This window comes from Macaca nemestrina, chromosome 19 (genome assembly GCF_043159975.1).
Source record: "Macaca nemestrina isolate mMacNem1 chromosome 19, mMacNem.hap1, whole genome shotgun sequence".
Lineage (NCBI taxonomy): Eukaryota > Metazoa > Chordata > Mammalia > Primates > Cercopithecidae > Macaca > Macaca nemestrina.
In genome coordinates, this window is record NC_092143.1 from 68,128,804 (window position 1) to 68,150,259 (window position 21,456).

The window sequence follows — 21,456 nt, forward strand, 5'->3', positions numbered from 1 at the left end:
TGAATGGATAAAGAAAACGAGGTATATATACACAGGGGAATACTATTCAACCATAAAAGTGAATGAAATCCTATTACTTATGGCAACATGGATGAGCCTGAAGGACATTATGTTAAATGAAATACATCAGGAACAGAAAGATAAATTCTGCATGTTCTCACTCATATATAGGAGCTTAAAAAATTTGAGTTCATAGAAGTAGAGAACAGCACAATGGTTAATAGAGGCTCGGAAGTGTAGGAGTGGGGATAGAGAGAGATCGCTTAATGGATACGAAGCTACAGCTAAGTAAGAATACATTCTAGTGTTCCCTAACACTGTAGGGTGAATGTGGTTAACGATAATTTAGTGTATATTTTCAAAAAACTAGAAGAGGATTTTGAATGTTCACAAAACAAAGAAACGAATTTTCGAGGTGACAGATATGCTAACTACTGACTTGATCATTACACGCTGTATCTACGTATGGCAATATCACTCTGTACCCCATAAATATGTACAATTATTATTTGTCAACTAAAAATAAAAGGAAAGTCATCTTTTGTTTTCTTCACTCTCTCATCTCCTTATCATTCAACCTAAGACGTATTGACTTAATACCACAACATTGAAGTTACAGGATATCAAGGGGAAGCTCGAACATTACCCAAGGACTTTATTTCTTCTTCTGGGAAAAGGGTTAGTGCATTTTCAGTTGTATACAGGATAGTTGTATCATGTCAGTCAGAACTGTGTCTTGTTATACTCTTTATTGACGATTAAGTACGGTTTCAAGAAATGTATATGACTGCCAAGTTGGCGAGGCAAGAACTAGTGTTGGGTAATTTTATATGTCAACATGACTAGGCTAAGATGCCCAGATGCTTGGTCAAATGCCAGCCTAAATGTCACTGTGAAGGTATTTTTTAGACAAGATGGACGTTTAAATCAGTAGACTTTGAATAAAGCAGATCATTCTCCATCATGTGGGTGGGCCTCATCTAATCAGCTAAAAGTCTTAAGACAAAAAGACTAATGTCCCCTGAAGAAGAGGGAGGAATTCTGCCTCCAGACTGTCTTTGGACTTGAGCTGCAGAATCAACTCTTTTCTGGGCCTCCAGCCTGCCAGTCCAACCTACAGATTTCAGACCTGTCAGCCCTCACAATCTCATGAGCCAATTCCTTAAAATATATATATATCTCTCTTTCTTTCTCTCTCTCCCCCTCTGTCTTTCTCCATATGTACACACACACCTCCGACTGGTTCTGTTTCTCTGGAGAACCCTGGCTACTACAGGCTTGTTCTGCTATTTCTGCCCTAAAGGAAAGTGAATGCAGAGAGGAAAACATTCATGCGGGCATTAGGGTAGCTGCCCGGAGCGCAGTGGTGGCAGCTCCACAACATAACGAGGGGGACACAGACACTGGTCTTAGGACCACAGGGGTTATCTGGGGAGCCAGAAGACCCAGTTACTCTTTGGAGGTAAAAACAAAGGCTTGACCTTAAAAGCATTTGCAGAGTTTTAAAATTGTGAATTAATCTGGCAACACACTTCTCATTTTAATCCAACTATTAGTAAAAACTGCCAAATCCCAAACACCAACTCAAGCACTGGCAGCCCTTTTCTCACTCTTGGAAATACTATAAGGCTTTAAAAATATTTCAGTTCTGCTCTTTGTTTTGCTTCAGGTCCTTTGGAGTTTCTGGAGTATTTTACTTCTTCTTGTCTGCTCCTCATTGTTTCTGCTTTAAGAAACTTACTCTCAAGAAGAATATAAAATAAGGATCATCAAAAAAAAAGCCTTTAAAATAATGATCATAAAGGTCCTAGAGGACAGGGGCTTGTCTGTCATGCTCTTGAATGTCTTCCAGGATTAAATGTAGTCCTGTTCCACAGTACCTGCCAAATAGCTGGTTGTTACATGAGAGAATGAGAAACTATTGAAATCCTTCTTCAGGTCCAGCCCTGCATAATTCTTGATATGTGTTATCTCACTGTATCTTGCAACATTGCTGTCAGACAGGTATTGCCATAAAGAGTGCCTTCCTCTTCACCTGCAGTAATAAGCTCATGAGCGAAGCAACACTATATCTCTCACTGGCAACATATTTATAGGACTTTTCTAAAGCAAGCCGTGAAACCACAACCCAAAGGCTACATCAGACTCTAATGGGGATGGTTCTGGGCCCTGGGTCAAGTCACATGGGTGGGGCTGGGGGAAGCTGCACTTCCAGGTACCTTCAGTTCATGTCATGAAAGGACCACCCGTTTCCACATTGCTGCCTTCCTACCCTCTGTTCCGAGTACTAGCTAGCTGCTGCCTAGCAAGCTGCTCCAGAAAAGGAGGGGAAAGGGGAATAGGAAGGAGGAAAAGAGGAAGAGGAAGAGGAAGAGGAAGAAAAAAATGAAGAAGGGTAGGGGAAAAAAGGAGGAGAGGAAGGCAGGAATGAGGGATGGGGAAGAGAAAGAGGGAAGAGTAAACCCCCTAAATAACCAAATTAACAGTTGTATTCTGTGGTTGAAGACAGAGTCAAAAAACCCATAAACATAAATATATATTTTATATACATATAGACAATTCTCCAATATGGTCTCATATATATATTAATTTGATTAATTCCCCAAAAAAGAAAACCATAGGGCACTTCAGTGAGTCAAAGTCAAAATGAAAAAAATACTGCATTATACTTAGAAAAGTCTGGAGTAAATTAATTTAATACAAAACATAAATCCAGGACTGCAGTTGGCAAAAGCAACTTAGAAGGGTTTTTAAATTCTCTTTAAAGAAAATTTTGAATTTTTTTTTTTGAGATGGAGTCTCGCTCTGTTGCCCAGGCTGAAGTGCAGTGGTGCAATCTTGTCTCACTGCAACCTCTGCCTCCCAGGTTCAAGCAATTTTTGTGCCTTAGCCTCCCGAATAGCTGGGATTACAGGCATGTGCCACTACGCCCAGCTAATTTTTGTATTTTTTCATACAGACAAGGTTTTCCCACATTGGCCAGACTGGTCTAGAACTCCTGACCCAGGTGGTGCGCCAACCTTGGCCTCCCTAAGTGCTGGGATCACAGGCGTGAGCCACCACGCCCGGCCAGATTTTGAAAATTTTTCAAGCAAGAAAGAGCAAAGCTGTAAGAGCACTTTTTGGCTAGAATACACTGGGCCAGCTGATACACCATTGTGAGCCATGTTGATTTGGTTGTAAAATTCAGTGGGTCAAGTAATTAATCCCCTCTAAAAAAAAAATCACAATAGCTATCAGGAAAAACAGTAGTTACAAGACAAGGGAAGCCATCACAGACAAAATGTTGCATCCTCCCAGACTCTTACAAGAATGGTTCAAACCCTAAACAACAAACTGCAAGGTACACCTCAATACCACACAAGGCAGTAAATTTCTTGCACAGCTCAGAAAACAGCTCTTAAGCATGGGCAGGCTTCTCCAAGGTTGGATCTATATGTATTAGTCCTTCACTTGAGCCAATACTTTAGACCACAGAGAATCCAGCAGAGGCTGACCCCAGACATTCACCTGCCGGGGCCAGAAGCATGCCTGCTGACGTCCTCCAGCCCCTCTCTGAGAGCTTAATAGTCTTTTCCCTCTCATGCTTCCGGTGAGGTCAGAAGGGTCTGGTAGACCTTTAGAAGCAGAGGTCCAAATCAACTCCACCAAAAATATCAATGAGGCCAGGCGTGGTGGCTCACGCCTTTAATCCCAGTACTTTGGGAGCAGAGGTGGGGTGATCGCTTGAGTTCAGGAGTTAAAGATCAGCCTGGGCAATATAGTGAGATCCCATCTAAAAATTTTAAAAATTAAAAAAAAATCAATGGGAAGATAAACACTTAGTTTTAAAAAGGAGTCCTGGCTCCAACCATTTAAAATAAGAGATATGGCATTAACTTTATGTACTGTAGCTGATTAAAGAGGTTATGATGTCAGATGTCAGTTTCTTAAGGAAAAGAATGCTACAGTTAAACCTCACAGGGTTTCCCAAGCTTTTTCAGGATTGGTCACTTTGGGGAACTATGTTTTCTCAAAGAGCTGAGGATTTTACTGACACATAGTTCTGCCACCCTGTCTTGGCTATGGCACCCTGATTTTACCATGGGGGAACCTCTCTTCCCTTGCTCCATTCATGCTGTTCAGATGGTGTTGACCTCACTTCTAGTTCTGTGGATATGGGGGAAGACTCAGGCTTGGCCAATCAATGCACTGAATTCCACGGCCACAGGACTAATTCCAGAACTGCCATGTGGTCCAATCGGAACCAGATGTGTCCTGGTGGAAAGTATACTCTTTTCCTAGTCTTTTTTTTTTTTTTTTTTTTTTTTTTTTTGAGACGGAGTCTCGCTCTGTCGCCTGGGTTGGAGTGCAGTGGCTTGATCTCAGCTCACTGCAAGCTCCGCCTCCTGGGTTTACGCCATTCTCCTGCCTCAGCCTCCCAAGTAGCCGAGACTACAGGCGCCCGCCACCTCGCCCAGCTAGTTTTTGTTTTTTTGTATTTTTTAGTAGAGACGGGGTTTCACCGTGTTAGCCAGGATGGTCTCGATCTCCTGACCTCGTGATCCGCCTGTCTCGGCCTCCCAAAGTGCTGGGATTACAGGCTTGAGCCACCGTGCCCGGCCTCTTTTCCTAGTCTTGAACCTAGAAGGATACGTATTAAGTCACCTTGAGCTGCCATAACAAAATATCATAGACTGGCTGGCTTAAACAATAGAAATTTATTTCTCCAGTTCTGGAGGCTGGGAAGTTCAAGATCAAGGTGCTGGCTGGTTCAGTTTCTGCTGAGGGCCTGCTTTCTGGCTTGTAGATGGCCACCTTCTCACTGTGTCACTGTGTCTTCACATGGTAGAGGGAGAGAGAGTGAACGAGCTGTCTTGTTTCTCTTCTTATAAAGACATGAGTCCTATCAGATCAGGGCTCCACCCTTATGACCTCATTAAACCTTGATTACTTTCTTACTCCAAATACAGTCACATTGGGGGTTAGGGCTTCACCATATGAATTTTTAGGGACACAATTCAGTCCATAACAATGTGTGTCTAAGAGCTGCTGGTTGCCATTTTACTATCATCTGAGGCCTAACAATGAAGTCAATATACAAGATAGCAGAGTGTATAGATAAAGAAAAACAATCTTTTAAGCCCCTAGATCAAGCTATTCCTGAAACCAAATATGCCTGGACTTATTACTATTACTGCCAAGAAGTTATTTTTGCCTTAAACAGTTTAGATCTAGTTTTCTGTCACATGAAACTGTAAAAAGTCATAACTGACTCTCTAATCACCAAACTATTAACTATTAGTTAACTATTTCATCTAGTACTCATTTTAACTATTAATATTTTAACTATTTAATCTAGTACTCTTACTCAAATGTATTTTATACTCTCCTTCCCAATGAAGCAGGTACATTAGACATACTTTAACTCTTTTTCATGACCTACAGCTATCACTATAAATGTCCATTTACTTAATCTAATAGTGATACCCTCAGGATCTTCAGAATTGGGTTAGCTTATTTGCACTTCATTCAGTGGCCCCAGGCTGCTGTACATCTTAAGCTTCATGTCTGCCTGTCTGTTTTCTCCCTTGCTATGAATGTTTCGCCTCAGTGATCTTTTCCCTCTCTCCTAATTTTATGTTTCTAATTTGCCATGCAACTGGCTTGCAAAACAAATAACTAAATTTAAAACAATTATTTTTTTAAAAGGTAGGGGGAGACTAGGCTGCGAGAGGGCCTATGGGATAGCTTCTGTATGCATCTTTGGAGCTGTGCTTTTCCACTTGACAGAGGTTGTGGGGGTGGGGACCTAACTGCTTGGTTTTTACTTTTGCTCCAGGTACATGGCCACATAACCAAATTCTAACGGGATGGGAATAATACTCTGCTAAAGGTCAAAGAATTATAACATACATTTAAAAATAGGGATTTTTGTGAAAATAATGTTGAGAGTTTGTGGGTTTTTAAGGAAATCTACGCTTATATAAGCAGAATATTAAAAATAATAGAATTCTCTAGAAACAAATCAAAATCACGGAGTCCCTTTAAGGAAGCCATGGTAAACGAAGCCACATGGAGATGCAACTGACTGTTAGACAATTAGTGTATTCAACAAGCACAACTCCCGCTGTCAACTAACTCCCACGGCCCTTTTCAATTTTATGTAGTGTGGGTAACTGCCTCCCTGCACCTAGATGAAAACTCCAGGAGTTGTAGGGTTTGTCAGCACACTCTTAGGTAAGAGAACAGAAAGTAAGTAGAAATCCAGTTTAAAGTCGAATCTCCTGTCCTCCAGCTCAGACCTGATTCAGACCAAAATCCCACAGTGGGCAGGGAAGGCAGAGAGGTGGGTGGCAGGAGTGGGCTGGGGGTGGGAGTGGGCATTCTTTCCCCACAGCTGGCTTCAACTTGGTGGGGGAGGAAGAAGAGGGAAGAGGAAAGAACTGTTGTGGTGTCATGATATGTAGTGGTTTTTGCCCACGGTTTCTGGCTAGTAACTCCCATAGTACTAGTTACAGTCTTTTGTTAAAATGTTGGGTGTGTTAGGCCTTGGGACAGGCCTCTGACCTTCTCCTGCCCTCTTTTAACCTGCCCCAAGGCAGGACACTTATCTTCCCCGACCTTTGTGATTGTGAGTCTTAAGACTCTCCCCAGAGAGGGTCAAGTCCATACCCTGGGGGAAGGAATGCTGATGTCAGGAAGCTTCCTTAAAAACCCAAGAGTGCAGGGTTCAGAGAGTTTCCAGACAGCTGAACATGTGAAGGTTCCTGGAGAGTGGTGCCCAGGGAGGGCATGGAAGCTCCCAGTCTCTTCCCCCACACCTCGTCTTATGTGTTCTTCATCTGTATCTTTGCAAAATCCTTTATAATAAACCAGTAAATGTAATTTGGTGTTCTCCTGAGTTCTGTGAGCCACTCCAGCAAATTAACTGAATCCAAAGGAGAGTTGTGGGAACCCCAACTTGAAGCCGCTCTGTCAGATGATCCAGAGGCCCAGCCTTGCAGCTGATGGTAAAGGAAGGAGGGAGCAATCTTGGGGACTGAGCCCTCAACCTGTGGGATCTGGCACTGTCTTCAGGTAAGCAGTGTCAGAACTGAATTGGAGGACACTTGGCTGGTGGCTGCTGCTTGGTTATGGGGAAGGACCCCCACACATTTGGTCACAGACATTCTCTCTGTGTTGATGGTTGTTGCGGTGTAAGAGTCGAGGAAAACCACAATTAGAGGAAAGAGTTTTTCCCCACACAATTGTTCTTGGACCAGCCCTACGCTAATCTCAAACTGGCTCTTCTTCCAAGGATGCTGTGTAGGGCCTCTTGGTGGTCGTCTGCTGAGCACCTCTCTCCTGCCATTCCCTTGTCCACCAGGGATGGAAGCCTCTCTATTTCTGTTGCTTGTGACTCTCTGCTCAGCCCACAACTGCTTCAGCCCCTGGGCATTGGACTCACCATTTCTTTTATTTTCTGTTTCTGATGCTTTGAAATCTTGGGGCCTTGCTGACCCTGGAGGGACTGCCCCTCCCAGGGTGAGCCAATTCCCAGAGATAGTAAACAACCCTCCAGAGAGCTGCTTTCGGAATGCACACTGGCCAGTCCAGAGCATGGCCCCACTACCTCCTCTACCAGCTCTCATACTCTGGTATTCCCTGCCCTAATCACCCCAGGGCCAGGTACCAGACAACTAGGGTCAGCCTCTATGTCCCAGCGCCCACTGAAATATTCAAACTAGCCAATCCTAAACCTGCTTATCCCCGTCCATCCCTTACTATGGAAATGCTCTGTCTACAGTTTCTTCCCCTCCCTCTGCCTCCAAACCGACCCTGCCGCTTCTCCATGTGGCCCCTATAGCATGCTCTGCCCCTCCTCTGGGAACTGTATCTTCTCAATAGCAGTTGTCTCCCGGTCTGCTGTCCTTACTGAACCCCAAATTTCCTATTAATACACTCTATTTTAAAACAGGCGTCTGGGCAAAAACTTCAGCTGCTTTGGGTAGGATCTCCTGATGTTTCTGAGCAGACCTATTGGGCAGGAACTAAGACACACACCTGGATTCCCCCACATTTGGCTGTGGGAAGCACCTACACATCCCTTGCCCCAGCGCATTAAACACAGGCCATTCCCAGCACGGGAACACTCTCCCTGCTCTGCCTCAAGCAAAAAAGCATCCAGCTCTTAGCCTTTGGGTTTTCCAAGCCGAAGTCTGGCCAGAAGCACCTCTGCCCTTCCTGAGGCATCCCATGTGCTATGGTTTGGATGTGGTTTGCCCTGCCAAAATTCATGTTGAAGTTTCATTGCCAGTGCAGCGGTGTTGGGAGATGAGGCCTAGTGGAGGTGTTTGGGTCATGGGGGTGGATTCCTCACGAGCAGGTTAATGCCCTCCTGAGACAGTGACTGCGTTCTTGCTCCCACAGGACTGGATTAGTTACCGTGAGAGTGGGTTGTTATAAAAGTGAGTCTGGCTTCCTGGACTCTCTCTCTTGCATCCTCTCTCACCGTGTGATCTCTGCACATGCTCACTCACTGCTCCACCTCACTATGTTCTGCCCCAGTATGTGGCCCTCACCAGAAGCCAGCCAGATGTGGCGCTATGCTCTTGAAGTTCCCAGCCTGCCGAATGGTGAACTAAATAAACGTCTTTTCTTTATAAACTACACAATCTCAGGTATTCTGTCACAGCAATACCAAATGGACTAAGACACATCAGAGGTCACTCACGCGTTTTGAGGTGAGGAAGAAGGGTAAAGAGTTCACAGCAATAGTTTCCTCCATAGATATCCACCCCCTCCCAGATTCTCTCTCCTCCACTCTCCTAACCTTTTCATAATCCTTTGAGTGTGAGAGACTAGAGTGTCATAAACTAAAACAGTTCTCTGGACATTTATTTTGAAAATCTGCACATGGTGACTTCGCCTTGGAATTTTGTATATATCATTGTTCGGAGCCAATACTTCAATGTTAACATTTTCAAAAAGAGTGATATGGGTGGTTTTTAAATATTTTCCTCATATTTACTTTTAAATTCAAGAAGTTTTCTTTACTACTCATATGAAGAATATCAGATGATTCTCATTTGAAAGAGTGACTCTAATGAAAGGCAGATTATCATACACATTTGTTTGTTTTTTTGTTTGTTTGTTTTAGACAGATTCTCAGTCTGTGATGCTCAGGCTGGAGTTCAGTGGTGCGATCTCAGCTCACTGCAACCTCTACCTCTCAGATTCAAGTGATTCTCCCACCTCAGCCTCCCAAGAAGCTGGAATTACAGGCATGTGCCACCACACCTGGCTAATTTTTGTATTTTTTTTTTTAGTAGAGACAGGGTTTCACCATGTTGGCCAGGCTGGTCTTGAACTCCTGACCTCAAGTGATCCACCCACCTTGGCCTCCCAAAGTGCTGGGATTACAGGCATGAGCCCCTACATCTGGTCTATTATATACATTTGTGAAATCCCAATTATCTATCATTTTCCCACTGACAAAGGACCCCAAGTTCAACCTATTAATCAAAGCCAAACATCTTAAAAAAGTAACTGTGTCTGCTGCTTACATTTCTAGGGAGCTTGCTGGTAAGGTCAGACTGAAGTCTCCACACTCTGAGTTATGTAAAGATTATAGGACTTTGAAATTTATACCGTCCTTTCTCCTCGCAGGGTTTAAGGAAGAATAGTAAAGACAAGATCATGGATTAAAGATAAAACAGGATATGCATCTCAAACTAGTTCTTCATGTTTATCTCTTTGGTCCTTGCTCTTCATAGATAATGGTAAAAAAATAAGGCGGAGTGCTTTCTGCCCCTCAAACAGGTTTAGGAAGGAATTATGCAGTGTATGCTGGCACAGGAATATCTTCATGGGGAAAATGGATTCATCAGATTATTGCTGCAATTTACTGAGCAACAGTTTCCAGCTGAATGAGAGTAAATTCACCCAAATGTTCTATGACTTCAGGTTATAACTATTTGAGAGTCTGAAGCCACAGGACCAAAGAGCAGAATAAAAGAAAAGTGACAAACTACTCAGAAAAGGAAAGTGGCAAACTACTTCCCATACTCAGAAGCGCAGATAAAATCCTTCAGGATCTTTTAGTACAGCAGTTTCCAAACTTTTTAGCCACGTTCACAGTAAAAAATACATTTCACATTATAACCCAATAAACACACACACACACACACACACACACTAATAGATGATAGAGATATCTAGCAAAACATAAATAACTATGAACAAGAACTTTACAAGAGATTTATTTTCTCTACTACTTATGATGCATTCTAATAATTTTTATTCTATTCTATTTCATTGTTATGCTGGCCCATACCCTGTAAATTGATTTCTCTATCCACTAATGGACAGTGAACTGCAGTATGAAAAGCTCAGCCTTAGAAGAACAGCCCTGATGCTTCTTGATGTCCTAGATCACTAGGTGAGGAAGGGGTTTAAAGAATAGAATAGAATTCCTCCTGTATACCAGGCTGAGAGTAAAAAAATGTGGGTGCTACTCACCACCCTGCAACTATCTACTCCCTACGTATTCTCCTGGGTCTCAGAATGGTTGCTATAAAATAAGTACTTGTGATTTCGATTCCTTTTAACTCTGAAATTCAAATGTACATTATTTGATCATCACTATAAAACACAAGAGAGATGAGCATCAAATTTACAAAGAGATAAGGCTGACAACTGTCTGGGGAGGAAGACCCCTTCTTTAGTGTGTTGGAATTCCACCTCCCACCTCTGCCTTATCTTTTTCAAATAAGTTTATTGAGATAAAATTCATATACCATACAATTCACCCATTTAAAGTATAAAGTGTGCAACTTAATGTTGTTTAATATATTCACAGAGATGTGCAACCTTTGAAACAATCTAATTTTAGAACATTTTCGTTCCCTCTAAAAGAAATCCCACATTCATTAACAGCCAATCCACATTGTCCTCTACCTTCACTCCCAATCACAAATCTACTTTCAATCTCTATAAAGTTTCCTATCCTGGACATTTCATATAAATGAATCACACAATATGTGACTTTTGTGACTGACTTCTTTCATTTAGCATCATGTTTTCAAGGTTTATTCATGTGGTAGCATGCCTAAGTACTTCGTTCCTTTTTATTGCTAAATAATATTCTATTGTATGGATATACCACATTTTATTTATCTGTTCATCAGTTGAGCATATGGGTTGTTTCTCCATTTTGGCTATTTTGAATAATGCTGCTATGGACATTCATATACAAGTTTCTGTGTGGATGTGTTTTCATTTCTTTTGGATATACACTGAGGAGTGGATCTGCTGGGTAGTATGGTAACTTTATGTTTAACTTTTTCAGGAATAGCAAAACTGTTTCCAAAGTCACTGTACTATTTCACATTCCCATTATCAATGTATGAGGGTTCAAATTTCTCCACATCCTAGCCAGTGCTTGTTATTGCCTGCCTTTCCAGTGGATATAAAATGGTATTTCATTGTGGTTTATATTTGCATTTACCTAATGACTAATAATATTGAGCATCCATTCATGTACCAACTGGCCATTTGTATATCTTCTTGGAAGATATGTCTATTCAAATCCTTTACTCATTTTCAGTTAGGTTGTCTTTTTAATTATTTTTAGTTTTTAAGTACTGAGTTGTAAAAATAATAATATATCCATATATGTGGATTATTTTATAATAATATATCCAGATTGTATATATTACATATGTATATGATAGTAGTGCCTTATCAGATATATGATTTGCAATAACTTTTTCCATTCTATTAGTCTTTTCACTTTTTTGATAGTGTCCTTTGGAGTGCAAGAGTTCTTAACTTTGATGAAGTCCATTTTATCTATTTTTTCTTTTGCTGTTTATGCTTTCTTTGTCATATCTAAGAAACAATTGCCTAATTTATGGTCATGAAGATTTATGCCTTTATTTTATTCTAAGAGATTTATAGTTTTAGCTCTTACATTTAATTTCTTCATCCATTTTGTACTAATTTTTGTTTATAGTATGAGGTTGAATCAACTCATGTTTAATGTTATTATTGATAGTGTTGGATTTACCTTGGCCATTTTGCATTTTATTTTCATATATCTCATGTATTTTTTGTTCCTCTATTCCTCCTTTATTGTTTTCTTTTGTATTAGATATTTTCTAGTGTAATTTTTATTCTGTTTAATGACTTTTTAATCATTTTTGAATTATTATATTAGTGGTTACTCTAGGGCTTACAAAAAAGAATCTACTTCAGTATTATATTGATTTAGTTCCAGTAAAATAGACCTTTTACTCCTATGTAGCTCCATTCCCTCTGCACCATTTTTGTACTATTGTTATTATATATATTATGTCTCTATATATTAAAACCCAGCAATACATTTTTATAATTATTAATTTATATAATCTATGTTTTCTAAGGAAGATGACAGAAGAAAGGAGAGCAAGCATATATTTATGGAGTGTCTTTATGAACTCTACTTATCCTTTCTAGTTCTCTTTATTTCTTCCTTCCTAAAGATTTGTGTCATTTTCTTACTCCAATACAGCTTTGTTCTCACCCATCTCCTTTGTGCTACTGTCAAACATATTACATTTTTATATGATATAGGCCCAATATTTACGTACGTATGTATATATCTGTATAGATAGCTTGTATACTTTCTGTTAAAATCAGTCAAGAGAAGAATGTACACAAATATTCAATTATACTGTCTTTTGTAATTTTTACATGTTACTCAAATTATTGTTTGATGATGCCTGTTTCAGCTTTAAGAACATCTTTTATTATTTCTATTATTTCTTATAAGTCAGGTTGGGTGAATTCTGTTAGTTTTTGTTCATCTGAGAAAGCCTTTACTTAGCCTTGATCATGAACAGTAACTTTGATGGACAGAAGATTCTTGGTTGACAGTTTTTCCACTTTCAGCACTTAGAATATATGATCCCACTGCCTTCTTGCCTCTATTGTTACTAATGAGAAGTCAATTGTTATTCTAACTGGGGTTCCTGTGTATATAATGAGTCTTTTTTCCTGCTTTCAAGATTTTCTCTTTGTCTTTCAAAATTTTAACTACGATTTTAACTATAATAAGTCTGGCTGTGGATCCCTCTGTATTTATGCTACTTGGTGTTCATTAAGCTTCTTAAATGTATAGATGGCTTTTCATTAAATTTGGTAAGTTTTCCACCATTATTTCTTTGACTATTTTTTTCTATTCATTTTTCTCTCCCCTCTCTTTCTGATGCTCTCATTACACATATGTTGTGCTTAATGGTATCCCCTATTTCTTTCAGGTTCTATTTATTTATTTATTTATTTATTTATTTATTTATTTGAGACAGAGTTTCACTCTTGTCGCCCAGGCTGGAGTGCAGTGGTGCAATCTCGGCTCACTGCAACCTCTGCCTCCCGGGTTCAAGCAATTCTCCTTCCTCAGTCTCCCAAGTAGCTGGGATTACAGGCACCTGCCACCACGCCTGGCTAATTCTTGTATTTTTAATAGAGACAGAGTTTCACCATGTTTGCCAGGCTTGTCTCAAACTCCTTACCTCAAGTGATCCGCCCCACTCAGTCTCCCAAAGTGCTGGGATAACAGGTATAAGCCACTGACCGCTGCCTGTTCATTTATTTTCATTCTTTTTTTCTTTCTGTTTTCAGGTTGCATAATCTCCATCAATCTGTCATTAAGTTTGCTGATTCTTCTGCTAGCCCAATCTACTGTTAAGCCACTTTAGTGAATCTTTCATTTCAGTTATTATACTTTTCAACTCCAAAATTTCCATTTGGTTATTTTGTAAAACAATTTCTATCTCTTTATTGATATTCTCTATTCAATGAAATGTTGTCATCACACCTTCCTTTAATTCATTAACCATGATTTCCTTTAGTCTTCTACACAGATTTATAATAGCTGCTTTAAAGTCTTTTCTAAGACTACCATCTGTCTCATTCAAAAGTTGTTTCTATTGTCTTCTTTTTCCCCTATGTATGGGTCCCACTTCCCTGTTTCTTTGAAACTCTGCTCTGCTCTACAAGTGGACACAGGTGGAGGTGGTGCCGTGGTCTTCTCAGTTTTCCTCTTCCACCATGGACCCCTATTCTATGAGCCAGCTTGGGTAGGGGTGATTGGGATCCCAAAATTTTCAGCCTGAAGTGCCTAAGTTAGAGCTCCTACCCTACAGAGGAGGGGTGGTGGGTAAGACAGAGCTGGTCCTCTTTGCTGAGCCCACCTGGAATAGGGCTTCTGCTATACAGGACTGCAGAAGGATGAGAAATATTAGCAGCCTGCCCCTACCAAAATGAAACAAACCATAGCCCCAAACGGGGGTACAGGGTAAAGAGAGTGCCCATCTTCTTGGCAACACATATGGGTAGACTTTCTATCAAACAGAGTTGAGGGTGGATAATGAAGAGGGTCATGGCTGAAATGTAACGGAGACTCTTATTTTTTACCTAGATTCAAATGTTGTTAAGTAATTGTTTCTTCATTTGCTATATGCTCTTATGACTATTAACAGAGACTTCAAACAATTTTTTAAAATATTTTCACTGGTTAAATTTCTGTTTTACTGTAAAGAGTATCTACCAAGCTCCCTACTCTGTTGTTATGGAAGTGGTTCCTCCCCTCTGTTTTATTGTGAATACATTCATGCATTTTCTACCTACCTTAAAATAAATTAGTTCTATTGTTTATGTAAAAACTAGAACTAGTAGTGGAGAAATGTAGAAAAGAGCATTCTTAAAGTGTTGTATTATTCATTATGTTTGTATCCATAAACACAAGCTTTGTCCATATGAATGACTAAGTTAGAATATTTGTAATTCATTCCATCATATTGAGTCTAAAGTTGTGGCTGGTAAAGAGGAGGAAAAAAAGAAAACCTTTGAGATATTTTCAGCCACAAGAATGTTTTGCATGCCAGGAGCCAGAAGGTAAAGGAAAGGTTTGGGGTATGGGATTCAGGCATTTAAGCAAACAGGGAGACGGCTGGAACTGACACTGCAAGCTCTTAAAATGATGCAGAGGGAAGTATAGGTCAGGAGAAGAAAGGTGAAAGTGAATACTAACTTACAAACAAGCACTTCCTCAGTTCTAAGAGCTTTACCTGTCAGTACATATGTAACCCTCACAACAATGAATTATGAGACAGGCACTATTTTTTGGAAATTGAGGAACACAGGGGTTAAGTAACTTGCTCAAGTTGATAGCTAGTGCCACCCCTGCTCTTCACTACTTTGTCCTCCAGCTTAGGGGAGGGAGTTTTTCACACTCACAGTTCCTTAGTGTGGCTGACCTTGCAGGTGAGATGACCTAATACCTATTCTAAACTCCTCCAGTGTTCAGAGGCTGGGAAACTTAAAGACAGCACTTCTCAGACTCTATTGGGGCAGGGCTCTCAATGTCAATTGGGTTTGCAAATTGGAAGTGTGTGAATAAGCTTAGACAGATGGGAGATAAGGAAGAGGCTGCATCCTGTAGCTGGTGGAGCATTTATGCAGCTGTGCCCTGTCTCTGGCTTCCTGGACACCAAGAGATGAAGGTACCAACCATGGGCCTCCCATCCTTGCACTGGGCCATGGCAGTCTGGGATTAAAACCCAGCCATTCCATTAGAGGCCTCCTTGGAAGCCCAGCCTAGAACCTGCTGCTCTGGCTCTTAATAACTCCTCTGGGTTAGCAACTAATTACCTATAGTAAATCTCTTTCTGCTTATAGTGTCTGAAGTGGTGTTTTATTTCCTGCCTTGATCCCAGACTGATAATAATCTTCTCATCTTTCTTTTCCCTTCCCCTATACCATTGTCTGCAGAAAGAATAATGTCAGACAGTAGAAAGGAAGCAGGGGAGAATAATTTGGGCAAATTAATTCATTCATGTGTTCACTCACGAAACGTTGAGTGCATACCTGCCATGCTCTAGGGACTGGACCAGACACCTCCTCCTCCCACCTTCCATCCCCCTCAGCGACTCTTGCTAGGATGGGATACTAGGATACAAACAAGTGGGGAAGAGGGGGCGGTTGTGGTCTCATGTCTCTATGATTTGCACACACTGTCCCCTCTTTCTAGAACACCCTGCCTTCTTCTCTCATCCACCTTCCCATTTTACTAATCTTATTCACACACTTCCAATTTGCAAACCCTATTAGCATCCAGAGACCCACCCTAACAGAATCTGAGAAGCAGTGGCAGGTTCCTAAATGCTGTTCAGATACCACGTCCTCTCCGGAGCCAGGATTTGAACCCAAACAGATTATTTCAGAGTCCATGTGCTTAACTACCAGGCAGGAGGCAGGGTAAGGTTGGAAAGAAGGGAGGTGACAAGGTCCAGGTAGGACAATCACGTGTAACATCCATATATAAGCCAGGGGCTCATTTATTAAACTGCAAGTCACACAGCTCTGCCAGAAAGATCTGCATTTCCTCAGGAGGAAATTTATCTTGAGGGGTTGATTATGAACATGCTATGTTTTGCCCACTTACCTTGGCAAATAGGGAACGAGTAGAAACCAGAGCGGCAGGTATCACATCGAGGGCCCTCAACCCCAGGGCGGCACAGGCACCGTCTGTGGGCATCACATATTTTGGGGAGAACGCCTTCCGGATTACAGTCACACCCTGCGGAAGACAGGAAATTTTCAGAAGGGGTCTCCATCTTCCATCCCTTTCTTAATTTCTCCCTTCCTCTAGGTTTCTATCATGGAAATACAGATTATGAATTATCTATGGCTATTAAACATTCTTCACTCAGAAGACTACATCTTGAAGGGAAATTTTTAAAAATTCACAAAAGGTCAGACATATCATTAAAAAAAAAACATGTAGGGGTGGGCATTCATTTGCAAACCATTCTTTTAACATCTATTCATGTGAAAACATTTTCTTTTCCCTCTAAAGCTGAGCTTTGTAAAGTATAACTTCAATTTAATAGATTCCCATCTCGTGACAGTCATGAATTAAACATATTTCTTCGTTCTAATTTTTAGAAGAAAAGAAACTAACATCAATTCAGCCCTACTACATGCCAGACCTCGGGGGCTTCCCTTGGATCGTCTCACTTACCCTCCCGGCACTGGCCTTCCCCACAGTCAGGCTGCTTCTAGTACCTCTATCCAGGGCTTTCCCACCTCAGGACCTCTGCTCAGGCCAGTCTCTCCACCTGGTATGCACTTCCCTTAGTTCTTAGCACAGTCAACTCTTTCTCATCCACCAGGCATTAGTTCAAACATCAGCTCCTCAGAAGGTCCCCCTGACCAGTCAGTATAAATGGCCCCCACTTTCTTCCTTTTATTCTCTATCTTAACTTTGCTTCTCTTTCGCAATGCTTTCATTTTGGGGATCGTATATTGGCCCGTGACTTGCTTTGACCACTAGAATGAGGTGTAAGTATTGTCATGTGACTTCTGAGTCCAGGTCACCACAGGCCTTGCCGTTTCCACTCTTGCCCTCCGGGAATCCTGAGACCACCGTGGAGGGACACAGTCTGGCCTCCCTGAGGACAAAAGGCCACAAAGACAGAGACTCCCAAATGTCCCAGCTAAATCCAGCCCCGGAAGACCCTCCAGCACGTCCAGCAGAAGACCTGCCCAGCCAACTCACACAATTGACAGAAACAACCCTTGTTCTTTTAAACTACTTAGTTTGGGGGTGACTTATGAACCAGAAATAGATAAGTAAATCACCCAGCAGACTGAACACCTAGTGAAAGGTCACCACAGGCCCCCAGGGCCAGTGCACAGTATTCCTTGGGAAATAGACACTGCTCAAAAATAATAATTAAGTCAAATAAGAGCTCTGTAAGACAGGTAAGTACTTTATAGATGAAAAAATAAAAGATGCTCAGAAAGGTTAATTAAATAGCCTAAGGTCACACAGCCAGGGAAGCAGTGTCAGAATTTGAACCCAGGACTGCCAGATTTCAAAGCCCATGTTCTTTCTATTATACTAAAAATACAAGCTGAGAATGATATGCCATTTTAGCATACTGACTGCTTCCAGCAAAGGCACTTTAGAAGCAGCAGATATAGGAAGCGTTCTCTGATCTCACCCTTTCTACCTAAAAGCAGGTCATAAAATTTCCCAGGAGAAAGGTGCCTGCCCTCCTTGTACCAGGAGGAGAGCATACTTATCACTGGAGACTGGGAGTCGACTGGATTGGATCTGCACCAACAAACCCACTAAAATAACCCTTAGTTTCCCCCAATGCTTCCTAGCCAGGGTCCCACAATGTAGAGCCACTAGCCCAAGCTCTTTTGTCTTGTCACACTCCATACTTCATTGTCCTTTGTGTAAACATGTACAATACATAGGCTCTGGGGCCTAATGGCTTTTTCTGGTCTTGATTTTCCTTCTAGAGACTCTCATGTACATGTAAAAATATTACATAAATTTGTAGGCTTTTTTGCTGTTAATCTGTCTTAGGTTCATTTAATTCTAGGCCCACCCATGGGACCTAAGAGGGTAGAAGAAAGTTTTTCCTCCTTTTCAGAAGTGACAAGGACACATTCATGACAAGGGAAGCCTTGGAACCCAGGCTGGCACGAGCACCAACCACCCTGTCCGTCCATCACAGCTGCCATACGAGGTCCTAATGCCACAGCCCTGTAGGCTGAGAATGAATGCCACAGGGAAAGAGAACATTTTTACTGTGAATTACAGTCTTGGCATTAAACGAGGTATTGAGATTCAGTGAGAAACTTGGGCTTTACCTTGGCATTGAGGTGCAAAGAATTCTGATTAAAATAGAAAAAGAAAGAACATCCCACACCTCATCCCTAAGTCACAGTGATTATATCTCAAGAAAATCCCTTGAATCCCTCTGTACCGCCAGAGTTCCAGACCTCATCTTTGTTTGCCTGGATTATTTTGAGAACTTCCTAAGGAGGCTCTCTGCTTCCCATCTCTCTCCTTCTGATTCATTCTCCATGCTGGTGTCAAGAGTGATATTTCAAAAACATCAGCCTTTTCATATCACTTCCCAGTTTTAAATCCCTTGACAGTGACCCAATGTCTGCAGGACACAATACGAAGTCCTTCACATGTGACAGAGTAGATCCTTCAACATTTTCCAGGCTGCCAGCAACCCATGGGGCATCTTTGTGTAAATTAGAAAAAGGTGCCCCTTCCTCAAGATGCTTTCCTGTCACCTGCTATAAAATCATCATCATCAATATGCAAATCTGCAATGTCTTCCATAATTGCGGTGCCCCTTAGATGAGGCACAGCTGTGCTTCGCAAACCTACACATCTGAACTGGCTGCCCACTCAGGTCTTTTCTTTTTTTTTTTTTTTTTTTTTTGAGACGGAGTCTCGCTGTGTCTCCCAGGCTGGAGTGCAGTGGCGTGATCTCGGCTCACTGCAAGCTCCGCCTCCCGGGTTCACGCCATTCTCCCGCCTCAGCCTCCGAGTAGCTGGGACTACAGGCACGCCACCACCTCGCCCGGCTAGTTTTTTTTTTTTTTTTTTTTGTATTTTTAGTAGAGACGGGGTTTCACCATGTTAGCCAGGATGGTCTCGATCTCCTGACCTCGTGATCCACCCGCCTCGGCCTCCCAAAGTGCTGGGATTACAGGCTTGAGCCACTGCGCCCAGCCAAGGTCTTTTCTTATTCCTCTAGGTCCTCTCCTTGAACTTCCTCTCTCTATCCCATGCTTCAGTCCCAATGACCTGTCTGCCATCCCCTCTCTCCTAGCCCCATGGCTTCTCTTCCCTGCCCCTCTGCCTGACTGGCTCCTCTTCATGCTCCAAGACTCAGCTCGGATACCTCCTCCTGCTGCTCTGGGGAAGCTCTTCCAGGACTCTGTCTCTCTCCTTTCTCCCCTCCCTGCTCCCTCCTTTCCTGCCTCCTTCCTTCCTACCTTCACCCTGGCTGTAAGGCTGCCCCTCCCATATGCTCTCATGGCACTTAACTCCTGCCATGAGAACTGTTGACCTTTCTATGTCTCCTCAGACTGGGAGCTCCCAGGCAGGAGGAACTGTGTATCAGGCAGCTGCCTAGCAGTGACTAGCACAGCATAGGCACTTAATAAAAGTTTAATGAATGAAGATTATGGTAAATATTCAAGACTGCAACTCTCCTCAGTAGTCACCATTCCTTAAATTCTCCATGACTGGCATCTGTGCAGAGCCTCCAAACTGAGTTACGAGAATGTGCCTGGCCCTCTCTGAGCCTTAGCGGGCAGGTCTCTAAGCCAATGTGACTGTCCCACCCTGCAGAGCTGCTGTCCTCGAGTGGCCCAGTATCTGACATGAGACGGTCCCCCACACAGTGCAAGAACGCACAGCACCATGGGTAGACTGAGGAGGAGTGTGGGTGGGGCAGAAGCAGGGAATGACGTCAGGACTGAGGTCCTGTTATAACTGACCTCCAGGGAGCCCTCGGTACCGCCCAGCAATCCCACGACTTTCCCAAACCCGTCCTCCCCTCTACATTCCTGGATGACTCTTATACCTTCTCCCTACTCAACCCCAAGGCCTCCTCTCCTGCTTCTTGCTCTCACCTTGTTTGTTATTCCACAGAGAAAACAAAACACAGCCAGAAGAGAACATCCACGAGCTCCCACCGCTGCCCCTGCCCACCCCTCCTCCGGCCCATGCATTCTGCTTTCTCTTGCTTTAATCTTTCCCTCTCAACAAACAGCAACTTCTTCCTTCTATTTGCTCAACTGAAAAGCCCTGGAGTCAACCCAGAGCCCTCTCTCTCTCTCATGTTCCACTTCTGGTCTAGCAATCCCCCAGCAAATCCTGCTGGTTCTACCTTCAGACGATAGCCACAGTCTGTCCGCTGCTGTCATCTCCGCTGACACCACCTGGGTCTGAGCCACCATCATCTCTTCCTCATGGATTATGAAAAAAGCTTCCCATCAGGTCCCTTTGCTTCTTCTCTTCTCTTTTCCTGAGACTTTCTTTCAATACAGTAGACCCAGAGAGCCTTTATATAACGTCACTTCTCTGTGCAAAAGTCTCCACGGCTCCTGTCTCATTTAGAGTAAAAGGGAAGGCCTCTCTAGTGGCTGACGAGGGCCTCCCTCCAGCCCTGGTGCCTTCCTTTCCTACCAGTCTCACCTTCCCTCACTCCACTTTCACACACCTGGCCTCTTTCTATTCGCTGAACACCCTTGGCCCAGGGTTGCCCCTGCCCCGGGGACTTTGCGCTTGCTCTTTCCTGCACCTGCTTCAGTGAGGCCTTCCCTGACTGCCCTAATCTAAATCTGTAAACCTCACGTTCCCTAACCTCCTCTCTGCCTTGTTTTTTCAGCAGCACTTATCACCAAAGCTGCCTCCAGACCATACCTGAGTTACTATATTGCTGTAGAGCCTGAACTTCACTGCCAAGGAGAGCTCTTCAGAAACCATCTCCTCTGCTGGTCCACACCGTGCTATTGTGAGCACGAAACATTCAGCTCAGGCTGAGACTTAGCTATTGTGAGCACGACACATTCATTTCTGTTCATCGTTATACAAATGGGAATGTCTGGCCAGGAGGAGGG

General features: G+C 42.5%; 1 protein-coding gene across 3 annotated transcripts in view; it reads right to left on the reverse strand.

Annotated features, from left to right (window-relative positions):
* Positions 1-21,456, reverse strand: part of LOC105465071 (laminin subunit alpha 3) — a 273,415-nt gene that overhangs the window by 156,937 nt on the left and 95,022 nt on the right. For all 3 annotated transcript variants that reach the window (XM_011713306.2, XM_011713298.3, XM_011713310.3), the window contains exon 12: positions 16,451-16,585. In XM_011713306.2, the coding sequence (XP_011711608.2) occupies positions 16,451-16,585 (135 nt within the window). The remainder of the gene's footprint in view (positions 1-16,450; positions 16,586-21,456) is intronic.